Source organism: Colossoma macropomum, unplaced genomic scaffold (assembly GCF_904425465.1).
Source record: "Colossoma macropomum unplaced genomic scaffold, Colossoma_macropomum, whole genome shotgun sequence".
Taxonomy (NCBI): domain Eukaryota; kingdom Metazoa; phylum Chordata; class Actinopteri; order Characiformes; family Serrasalmidae; genus Colossoma; species Colossoma macropomum.
The window spans coordinates 24,157,280-24,178,259 of NW_023494809.1; the positions used below are offsets into that span (position 1 = coordinate 24,157,280).

The following is a 20,980-nucleotide window of genomic DNA, read 5'->3' on the forward strand; positions in this document are numbered from 1 at the left end:
AGTGTATAGTAACTCGGTTCATCCATCCACCGGATACGACATGCACCACTGCACTGTCACCTGCATAATATTTATGCGATTTTACTTATTTTCGTACTGCATATTATATGGTCATTATTAATTATTTATTACATTATTTCTACTATTTATGCATCTGCATAATAGCATACGACAATACTTTTACTCTTGTTTTGCTCTTTACTGTGCTTTGTGCTGCTGTAACAGACGACTTTCCCTCTGGGATTAATACAGCGATCTATCTATCTACCTGTCTAGTCCTGCTTCAGTGTTGCAGCAGGCTGGGAGCTGTGGACTGGCTGCCAATCAGTCAAGCTCATTAGAAAATTAGGACCACACTCAGACAGTTCTCAGATAGTCTGATAGGTGACTTTTAAGCAGTATTTTATATTTCTAGATTGTTTTTTATTTTTTTTGTTCTGAGACTTTAAACGTGGCACCACCAGCTCTATTGTGTCTCCTCTAACTTTTCAAATCTCTGAAACACTAAATATCATAATACATATCGAGCACTGCGAAAATGTCATATTTGCTATAGCTTAGCCTACTAAGAACAGACTACAGAAAATACAGCACTCTTCATCCCTGCCAAGCTACTGTTTGTTGCCTATTAACTATTAACTGTTCTGAAGCCAATTAGTAGGTCAGGTCAATTGGCTGGCACTGACATCTATTATATAGATAGATTATATATTATCATTTTTTAAATATTCTATACTATTGACATGAAACATACGGTCATGCTGACAGATTGACACTACAGAAAGCACTGACTTATACTGTTTTGATGCACCGCAAAAGAAGAAATCTCTTGGAACTTTATGGAGGTTCCGAGAGGAAACCAAAGAAGGTGGGTCATCCAGTAAATTAATTGAGCAATTGTAAATAGATAAATCAATTACAGAAATAATCATTAGCTATAGCCCTATTAAACAGTCCAAAGAGGAAGCTCACCTAACCACGTGGCAATCAGCACACCATCAATGCCTTCGATGGGCTCACAGATGCGGCCCACCACAGGATGCACCTGCTGGGAGAGGTAGTACTGGGTGTCCAGGGTCAGTCCGGGCTGCTTCTGGAGCTGTTCTGGAGCATAGGCCCTCTGGCTGGCCCCAAGGTTCGAACCGTCCTACCAAACCAAAGGAAGGGAGGAGTTACGAAGGTGTGAAAATGTTAAGCACGGGTGTTAATAGAGGTCAGATACTGTATAGATATGTTTAAAAAGACTGGGAGAAATCCTTGAGAAGCACCTGACAGATGACGTAGGATATGGTATCGCCTGCTTTAACCTTCCTTCCTCCTTGAGAGTTGATCCACAGGGCCACATGCACATGAGGGAGACTCTTCTTATCTGGGTAGTCCTGTGGATCCTTCGTCAGGGCCTGAAGGTGCACATATTCGAGGGTAAACACATTGTTTTCTGCTATAAGTGAGCAGAACTCCTCAAGATGTTTCTTCATTCTGTATTTTTCGTCAACTTTATTCTGTTTATTCTATTTAAATCATTTAATTCTGCTTAATTTTTACACCACTCAAAAGTGTCAAGTGAACCTGACATTGTGTAAACATTTAATGATAAATGGACCAGTAGAACAGTCCAAATAATAGATAGATAGAATAAATAAATAAATAAATGGTCCAATGGAATAAACTTTAGTTAAATTAATGTACATTAAAAGTTATGAATATTTTTCTTCTCTTATAAAGTTAACACTGGCGACACAAGGTTTTATGACAACGACTGCGACAATCTGCATTCTCTGTACGCAGATTTAATAAATAATTTAAAAATAAATCTAATTGCAGCACAACTAGAATTGTGAAGAACACTCTTAAAAGTGACTAGCATCTCACCTTGTGGATCTCAAACATGTTTATTGGGATGCTGCCACTGGCCACCTTCTCCCCCACCTCTATAAGGTGCTGCTGGATGTTCTCCAGTATGGTGTCCCGATTCTGGTCTGACAGAATCTGACCAATCACGTAGCTGAAGAGGAAATGAGTAAGAGTTAAGCAATCTGAGGCAGGATTATGGCCGATGAGATGAATTAACTCTGAAAGACGACAACAAAGCTGTCAGCAGTGAGTGCCACAAATGGCACAGGCTACCAAGAGCCGGTCATTATTCCACAAGGAGGGGCACAACACGAGGTAATAAACACTGATTTAACTGGTGAAGGTTAAGACACAAGTGCTGCAAAAACATAAGGTAATACAAAAAAACATAAATGAATTCTTGCTAGACACCGACTTGCCACACTCCTTGGCGAGGTCACACCAGTCCCTGCGCACGATGTCCAGGCCTTTGAACTCCTGCTTGGTGGTGTAGCGGCCATCTCCCAGCTGCTCCACCGTCAGCGCAGCATACTTTTTCTTCTTCAGCAACAGCAGAGACTTAAAGACGCCATCAATGTCTATCTCCAGAAGCTTATACAGCTTATTCACCTCACTTTTCACCTAAACAGAGACATATACACAGATGACATAAGCACAGGACTACCCTCATTGGTTTTAAAGCCTTCTAGCCCATACGATCATATCATAAATAAATAAACAAATAGATAGATAGATAGATAGATAGATGATATGTAGCAGAGAATACATTAGTGATAATTGAAAAAATGTAATGTTTTTTTCCTCCCCTCACGCTCATACACTGAAGACTGTATGCTTGTTTTGTATTAATGCTTACCTAAAAGTTCACAGTACAAGTACGAAAAATATAAGAATAATGAGTACATTATTAATGCTGGAGATCCCTGATGAGAATTATATTACAGGTCTAATTCACTCTGAGTGCTGGTCAGAGCCAAGGAGTCAGAGGCATAGAACAGATACACACATACAGCCCAACAACAACTTAATGAGTATTTAACAGCACTAAAACATGAAGCGGCTCTGCACATATGTACCCAAAATGCGAATAACTAAGTGCTTATAATAGTAGCTACAAAGTAATAATTTACTACAAACACAAACTGAACCATATCTGTGAAAGTGAAGTGTGCAGCTAAAAAAGGATCATACATGCCTTAAAATAAGAAAGGACACTCACATCACGCACATAGACAACAGCACACAAACGAAATTAATGAATTTCACTCAGAGCTCCGTATTTCCTCAATGTGCAGACAGGACCAGACAGAAACAAGACTCGAGGAGACCAGAGGCCTTTTTCCTCAAGACAATGTTTAATACAAGTAATAACAACAACAACGAGCTACACTGTACCTCTACGAACACAGCATCTACGTGCTGGACGCTGTAAAATGTCAAGCTCTCAGCCTTGAATGCAGTCTCTATTTCATTCATGCAAACACGCATCGAGTAAAAGGAAATTCATAAGTATCGATACTGTCACCACTGCGTCGACACGTGTATGGCCACAAGCTTATCCACGATATACTGGCGTATCAATATTCAACAAAGGCCTAGCAGGGACTGAGCAAAAATGTGGACTCTCCGGAGGCCCAGAGGACCGGTTTGGGAACCAATGACATGGAATATGAGGCAGCTAGCATTAGCAGCTAGCATCTTTAGAGTATTAACCTGCCTTATGGCATATACAGATTACAATGTGAACTTAAAAAGCAATAAAATCAGTTTTGGTCTCAACTAGGCTAGTGAGACTATGTGTAATACCCCAGTGTCAGATTGCGCTCCCTAGCCATTACTGGTTGATGACAGCAGCATCAATGGGGCACGGTGACCGGTAGACGAGAGCCGCCAAGACGCTCTGTGCATGGGAGGCCTAGATTTGGTGAGTCCTTTCATGGTTTAAAAAAGAAAAAAAAATGGAAAAAAAAAGGAAAAAAAAAAGAAAAAAGGAAGAAAAGAAAAGTGCTGCTTTGCACTGCTATAGAATGTTTTTAATACAGACAACGTTAGGGCTGATATAGAATATGGACTACTGATTATGAGATAAATATAATTTCTTTTTTGTGCTTTTCAAAAAGCCACAGGTAGCATGTTTTTTTTTTATTTAAATCACGATGGCCATCACGAAAGATGTACATCAATCTATACTCGATTTACAATACTATTGTCAATTGGCTCAAGCCTGGGCTTTAGTGATAATTATCAGTAATTTTTATCTGTTCAGAAATAAAATTTGTGTATTCCCACTAAAAAAGATGCAACAGTTGCTCATCCAGCTCTAACAGCACATAAGGTGGATTGTCCTGAAGTGCTGTCCACCAAGCCGGGCACACTGATCACTCCTCCTGCCTGATCTTACCTTGTTGCCCAGTTTCATGACCTCCTCCAGATTAGAGCTGTTGGTGTTGATCATGATGGAGTCAGTGTCACCGTAGATAACATCCAGATTCATCTGCAGCAAGACAGGCGCAGTTAACAGACACAAACATTTCCTCAGATGAGCCAACATATTTGAGCACAGCAGCACAGAGTGATACGTCAGAGAATCTATTCTCACTCACCTTCTGTACCATGTCTTTGGTGTGCATTAGGATCTGAAAAGGAAAGAAAAACAACGAAGATCATTCGCCAAGACCCAACAATAGGAAACAGAATAATTGGTTCAATAAAACACATATATAATTCCATTTTCAAAGGGTCTCAGTAGCGGATCTAACAATTCAGCTTACTAAAGGAACCATTTCATGACCACGAACATACTGGACAAACTGTTAAACAGACAATGCAATGAAACCAGCGTCCATAGGCAAACACACACTCGCTCAAAAACAGGCATAGTGACACGCACAACACACAAAGAATTTAATTAGCAAATCTATTCAGTAATTCAACACTTAGCAATGGGGGAAAGAAAAAGCCTTGGTGATTTGCTTTTAAATGGAGGATAATTGGCTAAGAGGGCTATTAGCAGCACTGAAATGTGGCTCCAAACCCACACACCAGCCGAGTCATAATAACGCCTAATGGCCTTAATCACCGGTGGCCTGCATAACAGAGAGAGTGAGCGTGCGACAGAGAGAGAGGGAGAAAGAGAGGGAGAGGGAGAAAGAGAGGGAGAGAGAAAGAAGGGAGGGGAGGGGTGTCCAGCTGTAGACTGAGATCTACGTAGTTTGCAGCTGTCAGAGAAAGAAAATGGGAGAGAGAGAGAGAGAGAGATAGAAAGACGGCAAGAAGGTGGTCAAATGTGAACCGCTGGAAAGGGAACAGAGATGCACTGGAAGACTAAAGAGCCACGATTCAGTAGGGCTGACCATCTATTATATTACCATAGATTAGTATTGGAATTATTGTGACGATTAACGATCAAGATTCAAAGAATACAAAGGGACTTCATGTGGAATTATCTATTTCATTGAGTTTAATTATGCAAATACAAGTCATATCCAAATATTGTTTTTCCAGGGTTTTTGGTTAATTTGTAAATCTGTGGCTTAACATAAGGTCAAACAGTCATTATGTATAAGATTTGACAGACCTCTCCTTTTGAGACCTCACATCTATTATAGCCCAGCCTATTAAAAAAAAACTGCCCTGTGTTTGTGTTCTTCTGGCTCCACAATGGTGTGTAGTGCTCGGACACCGATGAACACTTTGTATGTTATTTGTAGACAGTTGTTAGCTCTCATTGCGGTTACAGTCCACAGAAACACGTTTCACATCCATTTAAGGTGGAAATTAAATGGAAGCTCACTGTCTTGGTTGCTAACAATGATCACGTGCAAATTAACCTTTTCTCACAGTGTTCAGCTCATGAAACATGGCTCTTTTCACGTTTTGGTAATGTTATCTTAGTCCTGATTGGCAAATAAAAATTATAAACTGTACCTATGCATTGGCTAAATAATGTAAACTATTGGGCCCAATCCCATTTCACCCCTCATCCCTACCACTTAGCCCACAGCCCTCCGTTTTGCGCGTTCATGCCTAGAGGTAGGGTGTCCCGATTTTGTTGAGATAGAGAGGTAGGGTGAAGTGTTAGGGCTACATGGCCCTCCAAACGGACGTTTTTCAGAGGCACACTCCAAACAAGTGCTATGAGACAAAAACTAAAACCAGCAGGATGGCTGCGCGAGCGACCAAAGCCACAAATTTGAGTATCTTCACCGTTAAAATTCCGATAACCATTGTATCATTTTAATGTATTATGGTCCTTTTCTTCATAACAAGTAGAAAAATCGCTAATGGTACGCTGATACCTTGGTAGCTATCTAGCTAAATTTTGTGTTCCACCTTAAATAGTCCAGCAGTACCGACACCTGAAGCGCCAGAATGTAACTGCTGCTCCATTCAAGGTGGAATGGGAAAATCTGAACAAGAAGCTGCTGAATAACTGACTTCAGCTTCACATCACTGAAGAATTAGGGGTGGGTGATAATTAATTGTCATCCGCCCTCTTTGAAAGCATATGATTCCCTAAATTTACCTATAGACCAGCAGCTTCAGACTGCAAACTGGCAGGGTCGCCTACAGAGCAGCGTTAGTAGCCTGTTAATGAAGTAATGTCCTTTTTATTTGAGGGTCCCATTTCTTAGGGAAGATTTCAACCACTACCTCTTGTAACTCAGTTCAAAGGGTCAAGGTCACACTCGAAAACAAAGGGTGGGGTAAAAATAAGAAATGGGATTAGGCCTTGCTGTGCTGTGTCTGGACGAGAGGAGAGTTTCTTACTTCGAATTCTCTGCTAGGAGCATTTAAAACAGCAAATAAAGGCGTCGAATTTGCGCGTATGATGTATTATCATGTAAACTGCTAACCAACCACAGCTTATTGATTAAAAATGGTACATTTTAAATCGAGTACTCATAACAGCTCTGTGATTGAGTATGATTGTTTACTCAGGGCGTACACTCTGCGTGCGCACACACACACACACAGTAGGCCTGAGGGGTGACCTCTGAGAGAGAGACTCGGACAGGTGGGGGACTGGGCAGCAGGATCAGGGCACTAATCTGAGGCCGGACAGAGCTGGGGAACATTACTGCAGCCTGTCAACAGCAATCGAGCAAGCCGCCGCCACCCATGCTCAACCCACACACACCCATCACATCCAAGCTCAGACCCCCTCACATCCCCCCATCAGGGACAAGGACGGTGCTATTTCAGAGCTCGGGGGTCTCCACTCCTTGAAACTGGAGCGGGCCTTAAGCATGCTTTATGAGGTGCCAAATACCTCCCAGGGGGAAGGAAAGGGTCAGATTTGAGTAATTACAGAACAGCCCTGCGTATTAGCGAATACAGCCAAGGTCACCCCCAAAACACAGCTCCGAGTGAACATGCACGCACACACAATAGCTCATTAGTTTGCAACGGAGCCGAACAATTTATGGCTTGCTGCTCAGCATTGCATCCCTCATTTCAATGCCTTAATGTCATCAGAATGATCTGGCTCTACAGCAGGCTCCCGCAGTCAGACAACTGGATAAGATCGGAAAGCATTACAGCAAACTTCCTCAGCCATCTGTGTGTTATACAGGGAAAATAGCGTGTTAGGGAGGGGGTAATAAAGCAGTGCTGGCCGTTAATTACTGCGGCAACCTGAAGGCAAAGTTTGGCACGTTAGTGCCCGACCTTGCACTGGTGCAAACTCATTTAACAGGCCGTCATAAAGCCAGGTCACTTAGCGCCGCAATGGAACGATGCATTATACAGTTCATTTAGGCCCATTCGCTGAGGAGATTCTAGGCATTAACAGAAGGAGGAAAACGTGTGAGCGAGTGAGTGAGTGTGTGAGTGAGTGTGTGTACTTGGAGGGGGGTGTAGCTTCCATGGTGATGAGTTTAGGAATGCGTACAAGGTTTTCCATGCCCCATCTATGTCAGTATGTTATGACAGCAGGGACAGCCTTAGACAGAAGAGGGACAACACCGGTGAAAGACAAGTCGTTTGACCATGGTTCAAGAATGGGGGGGGGGAAGCGGGGGGATAGCTCATCTTTAAACACATACCGTCCAACACATCTAAGGCAAACCAAACACAGCACCATGGGGGGTGTGCTCCTCAGAGTCTGCACCAACTGGGCCTCATATGCCCCAGCACTACACATCATCATGACTGAGTTCTAGACTGGCTACTTCACTGTTTGAGGATTTGCTAGCAATTCGGTGATATTAAATAAAATACGTTAGGACTAATAACGACAAAAAAAGGCTGTGGTTCAATGGGTTTATAGAGCAACTGATGTGCAAGTTTGATCATAAAGTGGTCCTCCACTACCAGCCAGTACAAGTCACTACAAGCAGAACAGACATCTGCATATATATATGTATATATACATACACACACACACACACACACACACACACGCACACACACACACACATCCCATTATGTTCATAAGATCCTCCATGGAATGCGAAATGATAAGCGATAGAAATGCAAAAATGTTCTGATGCATTGTTTTTAGTACACAGAAAATAGAGGACTACAAACTGTAAATGACGATGCGCGTCTCAGATAACAGTGTCATCTGACATTTGATCCAATTTTAACCCTCGAGGACACCATTTCTCATTCTTCTCAGCTAAACCCAAAGTGAACCTGCTCCAAAGCAACATGTGTGGATAGTAAATTATGATTTATGTGGTCAGAAACTGGCCTGTTTGCATTTATTGTAATATTAAATTTTAATCTACAATATCAAAAACTGTAAAAACTGCCACAGATGTGAAAAACAGACTCTGTTGGAGTTGTAAGCAACAACAGTACAGCTACTTTATCCTATTCAGTTTTTTGCTCATTTCAAGAAACAACACAACGGGCTTGATAGGGCAAAGAGAAGAAAACTCTAGGAATAAAGTGTTTTTTGACTCTTAACAATAGTGGAACGCTTTTTGATTTTCTATACAGAACCATCTTTAAAAGCGTTCTTTAAAGAACCACATACAATTGGTTTCCCATCATGAAGAATCAACTGACCATGCATACAACCATTTATGGATTCAAAAGGTTCACTGAGTGTTCATGGTTCTGTATATACTTGAGAACCCTTGTTTTTAAAAGTGTAGCACAATTAAATAGGCAAAATTAAATACATTTATCAGGTGCATTTTTATGCTAATTAAAATTGTACTCTCATGTCGGATAATAATCGTTAGCCAATATGAACGTGACTGTTTTACTTTTGAACACCAGCTAATTAAGTCAAGTCTTGTCATGTGTTTGACTTTTTTCCTAATCAGCAAGCTCGCTAGCTGCATAACCTACCCATCAACAAGGCATTTTCCTGAACTTAATAGCTTAAGCAAACACCATCAGAATAATGTAGTCAACCCTTAATACTGCATATTTGTCCAATACAGTATTAACATAAAAGAAAGTGAACTTCAAAATCAAACGTTTTATTCAACCTACATTTCCTTTTTTCATACAGAGCCAGAAAATGATGCCATAAATCAGTTAAAGTAAACAAACCTCATTCAGCAATCTTACAACTGTACAGCAGTAAATCAGCAGTAGCAGCTCCGTTTAAAAAGGCTGTAACCATGACTTGTTAAATGACAGGCATTCTATTTATATGGTGGTAGTGCAGTGGGCATTCAAACATTTTGTTTGCAGACAAAATGACCTGCAAAACTACATAGCTTTGTTAAAGATTTCAAAATCTGGCAGTCTTATCACTATCTTTTCAGAAATACATATAAATCGACAACACTGATGCTGACTAAATGCCACAGCTCTAGTGCCATGATCTTAATATTTAGCTATGAGGGACAAGATCCACAGTTTTACTCAACACATCTGCTCATTCTGAGACCATCTCCGTCCCTCTGGCCCTCACCCCACATCACAGCAAGCATTTTAAGCCCCAGAGGGGCATGAAAAACCTTGTAAAAGAAAGTATCTAGTGACGATTGTTTTGAAAAGCATGTTGCTGAAAAGCATTTTGAGGATGACAGTCCTCCTCCTGAAATAGCCGGAGCCACACAGCACTGTCAGGGTGATCTACGTCTGCTGTCATTTCTCTATCCTCCGCTCTGAGTGGCTCCGAGCACACAAATACACGACTAGAATGCACAGAGTTGTGGGGAAACTGGTAACGCTCGATTGTAACGGACATACGAGCACAACCAAAAACACCAACAAAGAGCACATAAATGAATAATGATGGGGTGGGCAATATGATGATATTATAATGACAAATTAAGTCTGAAAATATAGGTATCATCAGCACTTCGTGAGCACTGAGCAGCTGCATGTCTCTTTGAGAGATTTACATGAGGCTTCTAAGCAGCAGAGAAGTCTGAGGTTTTGCTGTTGAGTTTGATTCAACAATTTAAATTGGGGTTCAAAAGAGCATAAACTGCCCTGTTAAAAAAACAAAAAACAAAACAATTGTACTACCAGTTGCTGACAGTGCTTTATTAATGTGGTACTGTTGTTCTGTTGGTGCATTTTGTCCATTTCAACTCATATTTCTTAGAAAACCTTTGAAAAAAAACAGCTGCAAGCACCAAGGACTAGGGTCTAAGTACCATCCGAAAACGGGCCCCAACATCTAGAATTACTGTGGTAGTGCCCCCTCCAATTAACGCATGCCCACCAGTCTTTGCAGCCTTTTTTAGCATGATTCTGTGGACAAGTTTGGTGAAAATCAGACCATGTAGTCCTGTCATTGTACTATAGTGCTAATATCTGTAAATCAAAATGTCAGATTGCCTGTACAGTTCAGGTACACAACTAGCAGCAAAGTTGTTCTGATAGACGATTGCGCGCAGCGCCCCCTGCAGGCTGAGGCCTCTACCAAATATTTGGTCTGTCAATATATGGTGGAGAGGTCATAAAAACTCCACCTACAGAAACAGACATCATGCTTGGATCCCTAATAAATAGTGATATTTAAATGATACACGGAACATGTAATAAAACGTTATAACATTTTTGTCATACTGCCAAGATCTCATGTACATGAACACAGGCTTTGATCACTGGGGGTGCGACAATACACAAATTTCACGATACAATACATACTGTCGCTTTTGCATTACATGTTCGATACAGAAATAGAAAAGAATGCTAAAATAACTGCTATATGTTGTATATGTCGCATATGTGCGTTTGGCAGGTGCTACTATGGCTCATAATAATAAAAGTTTAAAAAAAAAATGCTACATCACAAACTACAACTAACTAAGCTTTACAAGTTCATCTTCAGTCAGATCTTAAGATTGTGTGGCTCTTACCTTCTGGCTGAAATGAGTGAGAGGGCATTTTCTAACATAGCCCAATCACTTCCAGCAAAACTCCAGACTCTACAACTGAGTAGCTATTAGAAGCTAAACCTCCCTGTGAAGTTACTTGTTTTGTCTGTTCAGACTCGGCACTTGGTGACTGTCTAAATCCTGTGTGGAGAAGTAGCTGCTGTGACTCGTGCTCTCCCCTCGCTTTGGGAACTGAGAGATTTAGGTGAGTTAATGTTAGCATAGTTAAGCTAAGAGCATGAATATTTGACACTCGTACAATGTCTAACTGCACTCGACTGGGAACCCGAATTGTTCCTGAACAGGAGTTGAACGTGAGGCAAACTTTGCCTTTTCCAGCTCAAGTTTGTTTTCTGCCCGTCGCCATCTGAAATAGCTTGGCTTATCCATCCAAGCTAGACAAAGCCGTAGTTACCTGGTACGCCAACTTCTTATTCTAATCACTCTTAGGCGCCAGTGTAACCACTGAACCACTTAAGGTGGAAAAAAGCTGAAGTTAAGACCAAACCAGTTTTACGAATATCATAGGATGCATTAAATTGAACTACAGAAACCATTCCCTGTATCAAGCTTTTAACACAAACTATAACTGTAGTAAACAGACTCTTGACCCTTGTATCATATGTGTACCATATACAACAGTACACAACCTGTAGTCATAATATGCTTACTGAAATTCCCTCAACAACTCCCTTACATACATGCAAACACTTATTCAATAACCTTAGTGACATGGGCCAGATTCCAGTGTAGTGGTCTCATGGAACCAGAGATGTGTAGTGTTAGATGTCACACAAATCCCCTCTCTGATTTAATACAACCGCCTGAAATCACTAAACTGAGCAGGAAGGCATCCAGCGCAGAAGGTTATAGCGAACCCAACCCTGTAACCGGGTATAAATATCACACAAAAGACCGTCGCATTCCCCTCCCAAAAGCCCTCCTGCATAACCTCTCTAGCCCAACACAAACATATTAATCAGATCCTGTTCCCTACCAGCGGCTTCACATGAGCCAACAAAAAGGCACGCACGGACAGTGGAGCACACACATATACTTTTGGCTCATATCACACAACTGAATTGTCCACAATGTATTCCTTTGGTAATTATTAAAACACTAAAGCTATTCCTGCTGGATGCCCTACAATTAAAAATGGGTTCTTTGGTAAAGGCAATAGTCACATATAGAACCATGACATCTCAAGGAATCGATCCAGTGCTTGCAGTTTAAAGTACTGCAAGGAATCGGTACAAGTTACTCATTCAGGAGCAAGAAAACAGCAGAAAACCTCTTTAATTGAAATCACACAGGGGCTTTCACAAATAAATATCAGCTTTTTCAGTATTTAGTGCGTCCACCTGTTGCCTTCATTCCAGCTTCCATTCTTTTCAGGAGACTTGCTTTCAGTTTTTCAAAGAAACCTGCTGGGATTCCCAAGTTTAGTCTTAGCAGTTGGTTTCAGTTTTTGCATCTCAATTCCAATCACAAATTTAGACTTATCAATCCAAAAAAAACATACTTCACATCTCACATGACCCATTTCAGTGTTCTGATGCAAAAGTTTATGTCTATTTCTTTTTCTCAGTCTTCTTGACAGCTACACATCCTATCAGACTCATAGCGTTGAAGTGTCTTCTCACAGTAGAAGGATGGACAGAAACATCTGTTGATTTTTTCAAATATTAAGCAGGAGCTGAGCTTGATTTTCTCCTCTCTCTCAAAGATGTAAGCTGTAAGCACGTTTATTCGATGGTGACAGTTTTGGTGGTCTAGCAGGTCTTGCATGCCCTGAAATGAACAACTTGCCCTTTTGATTGAAATGAAAAAACAAAAGCGGTTCCTGACTGTGGTACGGCACTGAGTGTACAACATACAGAACGCCTTTTGCTAAAAGTCTAGAAGGCCTGAAGCGCTGCACCACACCCACTCCACTGTATTCACATGTCTAATAAGGCTTATTATAAGGACAAAAGAAAGGAACATCCCAACACACGAAGTGCTATAAGATCCTCAGCATCTATTCATAGATGAGTCTAGTATGACAGAGGAAGACTCTAGCCAACTCTCCCTTTAGAAAGCGACCTCGTTAAGCCAATAGACCTTGTTAGGGACACAGTCAAGCGAATTTAAAGCCGCCCTCCAGGTATGTTATCACGTTGCTTTCTCATGTAACACTGTTGATAAGTAAACTATAATTCAGATTGACGTTGACATCCAACATTATAGGACACTTCCCAAAAAGGCAGCACCCTCAGATCCAGAGGATCCACACTGGAACTACATTTTTGAAGAGAAATGAATGTGAAGTTGGTCTACATAAAAACAAGCTTGAAGTCTTTGGCAGCAAGTCAAAGATTTCCTCTGCTCAACAGGGTAACTGTCCCTCTCACTCTCAAATCCAAAAATATTCCCCCGTCCCCGTGACTATTTGTTAAGTCCAGCGATATCAGGAGCAAATCCCTCACTAAAGACCGAGGGTCGGTCGGTGCATGCAATACTAACGCTGGGGAGGGGGGCCCCACTTACGTTTTATTCTGGGAAGGTTAAAAATGACCTTTGTGGTTCTGACAAATGCTCGCCCAGAAGTACAGTGACGAGGCAGCATTTACTCAGATCACATCTCGCTCTGCCTCCCTCTTCAAAGCCACCAGCCCGGGTCCACTAGCCTCCCGCCGCATGCCGAGGTCAGCAGGTTTTACAGCACAAGACCAGTGGCTCAATGATGAGATAATGGGGTTTAGTTTTCCCTCCTTTAACTCTCCCAAGTGAGGCCTAGAGGAGGCCAGGGCTGGGCCAAAGGTCAAGCTCACTAACATTCTCCAACCATCAGCGGCCTGACGCGATAGAAGTCGTAAACATCACTCGATTAGCCTGGGCTCCCACTCCCTCCCTCCCTCCGCCCCACAGCTGAAGCCTCGTACTTCACACTGGTCTCCGCACAAAGGGTCCCAAAATAAAACAGGGCCACATCAATCACGACAGACCCCTCAGTATGTAACACTAACCCTCCGATTCCACGTCATACTTGACATGCCAGAGCAGCAGAGGGTTCGCACCAGAACAAATGTTTCTCCAGAAAGGTCAAAGTGCTCAGAGTGGCTCTTCGCTTCCGCTAGTTAAAACGCTAAACCCGAGGAGGGCTTGCTGGCTGACTTGGTGGGGAATTTCCCAAGCCTTCTCGCCCCTAGATGAACTAAATGACTGAGGCATAAGTCCTGCTCACCATCTCCAAGCAACAGAGTCCTAATCAAGACAGCAGTTCAAAGAACTCGTCCTGTCAATTTTACAGCACAACACAGAATTGAGAGCATAAATTCAGTGAGACCATCAAAAAAATGGGTCAGTGAGAAGCTTTTGAGACACTTTTACTTTTCCATTCTAGATGAAACCTATGCAGATACATAGACTCAGATCCCAATAGAGTCGCAAATACAAAATCATTTTTAAATCAGTTACTTTTTCATTCAATCATGACCGAAAAAGACTAACTGGCAAAACAGCATATTAAGGACACCTGCAAGCACTGGCAACGTATAACCGCCCATGTTTTGATGCACCCATATTAGAAAAATAAGCACATGGCTGTCACAGACTGCCACTGTTTCACTTGTGTGTGCTACATTATAATTACATGAATTGTTTTCACATTTTTAAACACTCTTTGCTTTCATTCAGTTCTAAAAATACTTAGCTTTCATTTCTTTAATAGCCTCTGATTAATGACCCTCTTAGGTTTTGCTTGCGTGATACGACAGTGTCACCAACACAGAAGGTCAAAGATTGCTACTGCAGAGGCATGAGCGATCTGCTGCCACATCATCTCACTCACTATTTGAGACTTGCAACCTTAAGCTTGTGGCTGATAATCTCCCAACTCCTGTGAGAAAGTGACCAGTTACTACTACTATAGGGAGTCAGTCAGTTTGATACATTGACTGTTCTGTTTATTTGTTCTTATACATTCGCATAAGACTGAGATCAGTTCTGCGATAATGATTAAAATACAGTGCACAAGTCTGTAAGATAGCTTATTAGAAAGCATTATATGCTTTCGCTAATAAAAAAAGGTTCCACTAATAAATTAACCAAAAAAAAAAAACTGTGCAACAACGACAAAATGTTATGAATGTTTTTTTTTCTTTATTGCCAATTTTCTATATTTTTATACTAGCCGTTTTTGTGGTTTAAAAACCTCACGCTCTGTGGGCTAACATACCAGGGCTGGGCAATTTGGAGAAAAAATGAAAAACTGATCTGAACTGTTCTTAACAATATTTTTTTTTTTAACAAATTAAGGTCAAAGCCTGTTTACTGTGGCTAAGAACACTAGTATATCTAATTTTTTCCTGGCTTCAAGCTTGAACGCTGACCATAGTCTGCCAGACTATTTTATTGTGATTGCGCTGTCATGTAAACAGCACATGGGTACCTTCTTACTAGTCTGACTCATCTAAAGGCTGTTCATGAGTTCCATGTTATACACTTAAATTTCCTCATGCGTCTTGTTATGACAACACTGCTGATAACGTAAGCTTTAATTAGAATTATAGCTTTTGTAACATAAAAATTGTGCTCTTTCCAACTGCAATTTCAGCATTAAACTATAAACCTTTAAGCTCTAAAACACACAGGCACACTTTCAGTACTTCATCAGCCAAAGTTGCATAACAAATAACATTATTTTTTCTTTAAGGGGCCCAACTGGCATTTTACATTAGAAGAATCAGTTGCCTATTTAAATAAAATGAATCAAATAAAGTGCTACATCGAAAGTAAGACACAGCTGGCTACTTAGCTCAATGAGTCATGCATAATTATGCTACGACAATTAGGTGTAGGTGTAGCAGCAGCATTCAAATGCAGCAAGTGCACTCACGTCAAAATTCTAAGAGACTGGCTACAATCAAAATAATGAATTGACGATAGTGAGTTCTGGGCAAAAATGTGCTGATTGCAATCTGGGTCAATTCTGTCATACAGCCCTAACCAAAATTCAGAGAGGCAAAGCTTTATGCAGGCCATTTCTATTATTGATCACACAGAGCAAGACCACTTATATGAATTACAGAACAGAGGCAGGCAATTACACTTGGCTAATCATCATTTTACCTCAACCTGCCTCTTTTACAGTATATACAAAAGCTTTAGCATTTACCACCCTCTTTACGTTAAACATTCTCTCTGCCGCGCTCGGTATCATCCCCTCAGCTCTGGATGCCAGGCAGTCGTCTACCACTTCACATGCCTGGATTCAGAAATCAGCAGGGAACCAAGCTCCATCCCTTTACTCAAGACTGTCACCGCTGCAGGCAAGGGTGCGGGAAACACGAGACTGCGCTGGGGAATCCACACAAGGGCCAAATCAAGCACCTTCATTGCCATGGCAAACATGATATCCACAGCATCGAAGCATTTGGAGTTGCTGGTATTTGAGTAGCTAACACTTATAAATAAAGCCACTAAATCTTCACATAAACGGAAACTCGATGATTCAAAACGTGACACAAGAGAGTCCAAATGTAGGGCAACGAAGGAGTGCGCCCGAGGCCAGGGCATCTCTTACCACGATCGCTTCCATTCAAAAGTAGAGAGGGGAAAGGAGAAAGAAAAAACGTTTCACACCAGCTGACAGCAGTGAGCGCGTATCATAATGGGAGTAATTAGAGTAATTTGTGCCATGGAGCCAGACTGGTCTCCCTTATGCCGAGAGCTCTGTATTAGCATAGACAGAGTGGCTCAACACTGGGCCGCTCAACAGCAGTCCTTATTGTGTGCAGTGCAGGTCCGGTTGCTGCCAATGCTCAGTGCAACAGGGTTATGAATATGACTGCCATATTTGATGTGAGGGTGAAAGAGAGGGAGAGAGCTAAGACGTCTGTAAACACCAGGCATAAAGAGCAAAGCTGGAACCTGCATGTTAAACTCAACTCCACTGCAAATGAATAGTAATTAATGGCTCCCTTCCTGCAGAATAATACTGTGCACCAACAAGCAGCATTGTTGCCACAGAAGAGAGGGTGATTAAATGAACATGAATGCATAGTGGTTTCTGTTACAGGCAGCCCCATGAGCTTTCCAAGCCCAGCCACTTTAAAAGCGAGAGCAGGGAGCTGGCAATTACTGTGAAGAACGTTCAATGGCATCAAGACCGCAAGACTGTCAAACAGTTGGTTAACGCTTAATACCCAAAGCGAGGGGGAACAAGTGTATTTGGCTCATGATGGGTGGAGTGAAACCAGAGCCAGCGACCTAAAAGCAGGTCTTTAAATGAAAAAATATGTAAATAAATAAATAAAAAAGTCTTCCAATGCAAAAGCTGAGTTTACGCTGCCCTCTTCTGGCTGAATGTGAGTAGTGGAGCATTTTTAAGCTTTTCGCATCTACCTGAAGAAGGCCAAGATTCAGATTTTCTATTTTAAGACTGTTTTGTGCAGCATGTGTTTATCCTGGGACACCCTGATCATAATTTGTTTCATAATTTTTATTCTGTTAATATATTAAATAATAAAGAAATAGTGTTTTGCTTTACTCAATAGTAAACAACTTTAGTTATAAGTTATCTATTAGTACATTGTTTCCAACTGAATAGCATGTTGAAACATGTTGAAACCAGAGATCTTCAATGCTACCATACTCGAGTCTAATTAATCTATTTGTGACATAATATCTATGAGAGAGATTGCAGATTGCCATACATCCCTAAATCAGATGGGGAAAAAAATACAGAAGTAGTAGAAAGAGACAAGTATTCAAAACTTGCCACACTGACCACATTAAAGAGCCTGGTTGAGCATCAGTTGGAAACTCATGCACTACATGCCTAGAAACTGTCATACAAAAAAGGCATATGCAACAAAATACAAACATACCACATTGCATAAAGGGAAGAGACACTAATGTCAGGTTTGCCAGACACTTTTTAAAACTCAATGCTTTTTAATGCCGATTTAAGCCTCAACAAAAGGAAAACAACATTTTCATAGCAAATATCTGCACATAAAGTCAAATACTGCATGTATTAATAACAATTAATTCAAAGAGACAAAGAAAATCCTAGATGGATATCGGCATTGAAACTGAGCAGCCCTTGCAGAGTCTTTCAGTGTATTTGACTTTCAGTTGTCTAGCCCTTCATGACCAATGTTGACCGGACATTTGTGGTTAATGAATTATACTTAAATAGATTACTTTACACAATGACCCCTTTCAACTTCATTTAGCATCATCTTGGAATTTAATAAAGAAATGAAAAATAAGACAATTTCAGGCATTTATGACTTTTTAAAATTAAATTAGATATTTTGTAAGACTTTAAAAGACTTTTTAACCACTAATGGTTAAGTACTTTCACTGGCCTTAGGTTTTCAATTACTTACTGTGTCATTTTCAGTTTCGGTCCTTAAACCTGATAGTTATAATTTTTGTGATGGATATGGATTTAGCTTGGCCAGACAAACTCCATTCAGAGAGTATCCCAAGACTACTTTTGAGCACTGTGCATACCCAGTTTTACATACCTCTCTGCCTTTGTGAGTGACCAGTGCAGCCAGAGGTTTGGCATAGAACCGACTGTATGAGAAGCCCAGACATCCATACATGCTGTTAGCAGTCAGCTTCAGGGCCTTCTGTCGAATGTCATACTGCAGAGAAAGTGAGAACAATATAAAACAATGTCTATATACACCGCCAGAAAGAAAGGGAAAACAAAACAAAACAAATTCAGTGGCTAACACAGATGCGTACGGAGGGCTGGTCTCTTTGTTTACCTGCAGGTACAAGTCAGGGTTTAAATCAGCCTGCTTCATCAGCTGTTTGACCTGCCGCCTGCGCTCCACCAGCTTGCGGATTTCTTTAGGAAGAACGCCCATCTCGAGATCTGGGTCAGGAAGCTCCGGAACCTCATCAACGTCATCCTCCTGTTTGAATGGAGACAGCTATGATCTTTCTGCACTGAAATTACAATGAGGACATGACAATCATTCCTACTTACTGCTCAAACCACACACAAACCTCAGTCTTTTTGCGGGAGCCAGGAGCCTCTCTCTGAACTGTGGTGAAGCAGATGTTGAACTCTTGGATAATGGAGGGATATAGACTGTTAAAGTCCAGCAGCAGAATGAATTTATCATAGAAACCTGGAGGCAAAGGACAAAAAAAGGGTTAAATATACTGTGCACACAAAAAAATGATACATCAGCCAGTGCCACCTGAACACCTACCAACTTTAGGGTCCAATACCAGACCTCCAGCATATGCAGCCTTCTTTCTCACTTTACCAGACTTGTTTTTGCCCACATCCACATCCTCATCCTCCCCCTAAACCCAAAGACAGACCGACCAATCAATCAATCAATCAATCAATCATCAATCAATCAGGCCTTTAAATTACAGTAAGAAACTGTGTTCCTACAGGGTCCTGCTGAGGTTTCTTGAAGAAGTGCTTGTCTGGAACTATGTAGTTCTTCTCATGGAAGGCATGGAGCAGCAGGTACTCGTTCCTCTCTGAGCGGCCACCCATCAGTGTGCGGGACTGAGAGGGAAAGTGGAGATATCAGCAGAGATGGCCAGCAGAATCAGAGAGGACTAACATTTTGTTTATTGTATATGAGCTCAGCAATGCAGTGGCTGCCACCAAAAGGAAGGCTTACCATAACATTGCCAGCAATATTGGTGATCTGCAGCGCCAGCGGAAGCACATTAAGCTCACACATGATCTGCAGGATGAGTTTGGCGTCCATCCACGTTAGTTCCAACAGGTAGAGCAAGTGAGGAGAGTCACTGCAAAGGAACAAAGGAAAGATTAGATGGGGAATTTCGAAAGGCACACAACGCAGTTCTTCACATTTTTTCAGAAAAAACATCTAATAGGGCAGCAATCATTATCTGATGTCACTGATTTGGAAAAAATGTTGACATGTATTTTTATTGATTATGCTCTACAAATGTTCATATGACCAAGTTATTCCAAAAGATGAATATATAAATTCTTTGTTTCATGAATTACTGCCCCATAAAAGAAAAAAAAACGTAGTAGGCATTATAAATCAATAACAGATTAGGTTAATTGATGCAACACTAATATCTAATATCTCCTTCCCTCATATCAGCTACAAAAGTAAATTAATCAATAGATAACCTGAAAATTGGCACTGTATGGTTTGCAAACCTAACCGGCTGCACTGCTAAGACTCCAAGTACCACACTGGTACAACATGGGCTCCAGACTGACCTGTAGAAGTTCCTGATGTTCTCTGGAGACACCACAGCCCTCTCCGTCTTCAGGATCTGGGCTGCTAGCTCTGTCAGGTGGTAGCTCTTACAGCGGATCAGCTCCTTAGCAGAGATCTCCACATCACACACCAGCCGGCCACAAGCGGCGCTCTTCTCTGCAAAGCCACCACGACCCTGACAGGAAAAGAATGGAAGAATTAGGAAAATAAAGTATTCTCAAGTTCATATATTAAACGTTAGGCTAACACCGTTATCAAGTATGAAAATGTTTTCATCTCACCCCAAGCTTTGGCATGTTGGCTCTCCTCAGTCGCCCAATTTTGGACCAAAAAGGCACTTTGCACACATTAATTCTCTGCAGCAGAACTTCAAGGTCGAATCCCAAGATATCATGACCCTTAAAGAGAATTTTTAAAAGAAATCAGGTTAAAATCATTTTTTGGCTACTACAACCACAAAACAACTTCGCAACATGCAGCCAATCAACAATTTAACTTACCACTAAAACATCAGGATCTATTTTGTGCATCTTGGCTAAGAAGAAGCCTAAAAGAGTGCGTTCCGTCGCTGCAATCTCTACTACTCCATTCTGA

General features: G+C 41.2%; 1 protein-coding gene across 1 annotated transcript in view; it reads right to left on the minus strand.

Annotated features, from left to right (window-relative positions):
• pola1 (polymerase (DNA directed), alpha 1) overlaps nucleotides 1–20,980 on the minus strand; it is a 61,466-nt gene that overhangs the window by 32,644 nt on the left and 7,842 nt on the right. The window contains exons 18-32 of the mRNA XM_036558754.1: nucleotides 20,887–20,976; nucleotides 20,668–20,784; nucleotides 20,386–20,561; nucleotides 19,805–19,934; nucleotides 19,567–19,686; nucleotides 19,376–19,472; nucleotides 19,167–19,291; nucleotides 18,923–19,072; nucleotides 18,674–18,796; nucleotides 4,458–4,490; nucleotides 4,256–4,348; nucleotides 2,270–2,475; nucleotides 1,873–2,005; nucleotides 1,269–1,400; nucleotides 973–1,147 (exon numbers count right to left, since the gene is read on the minus strand). Of these exons, the coding sequence (XP_036414647.1) occupies nucleotides 973–1,147; nucleotides 1,269–1,400; nucleotides 1,873–2,005; nucleotides 2,270–2,475; nucleotides 4,256–4,348; nucleotides 4,458–4,490; nucleotides 18,674–18,796; nucleotides 18,923–19,072; nucleotides 19,167–19,291; nucleotides 19,376–19,472; nucleotides 19,567–19,686; nucleotides 19,805–19,934; nucleotides 20,386–20,561; nucleotides 20,668–20,784; nucleotides 20,887–20,976 (1,900 nt within the window). The remainder of the gene's footprint in view (nucleotides 1–972; nucleotides 1,148–1,268; nucleotides 1,401–1,872; nucleotides 2,006–2,269; nucleotides 2,476–4,255; nucleotides 4,349–4,457; nucleotides 4,491–18,673; nucleotides 18,797–18,922; nucleotides 19,073–19,166; nucleotides 19,292–19,375; nucleotides 19,473–19,566; nucleotides 19,687–19,804; nucleotides 19,935–20,385; nucleotides 20,562–20,667; nucleotides 20,785–20,886; nucleotides 20,977–20,980) is intronic.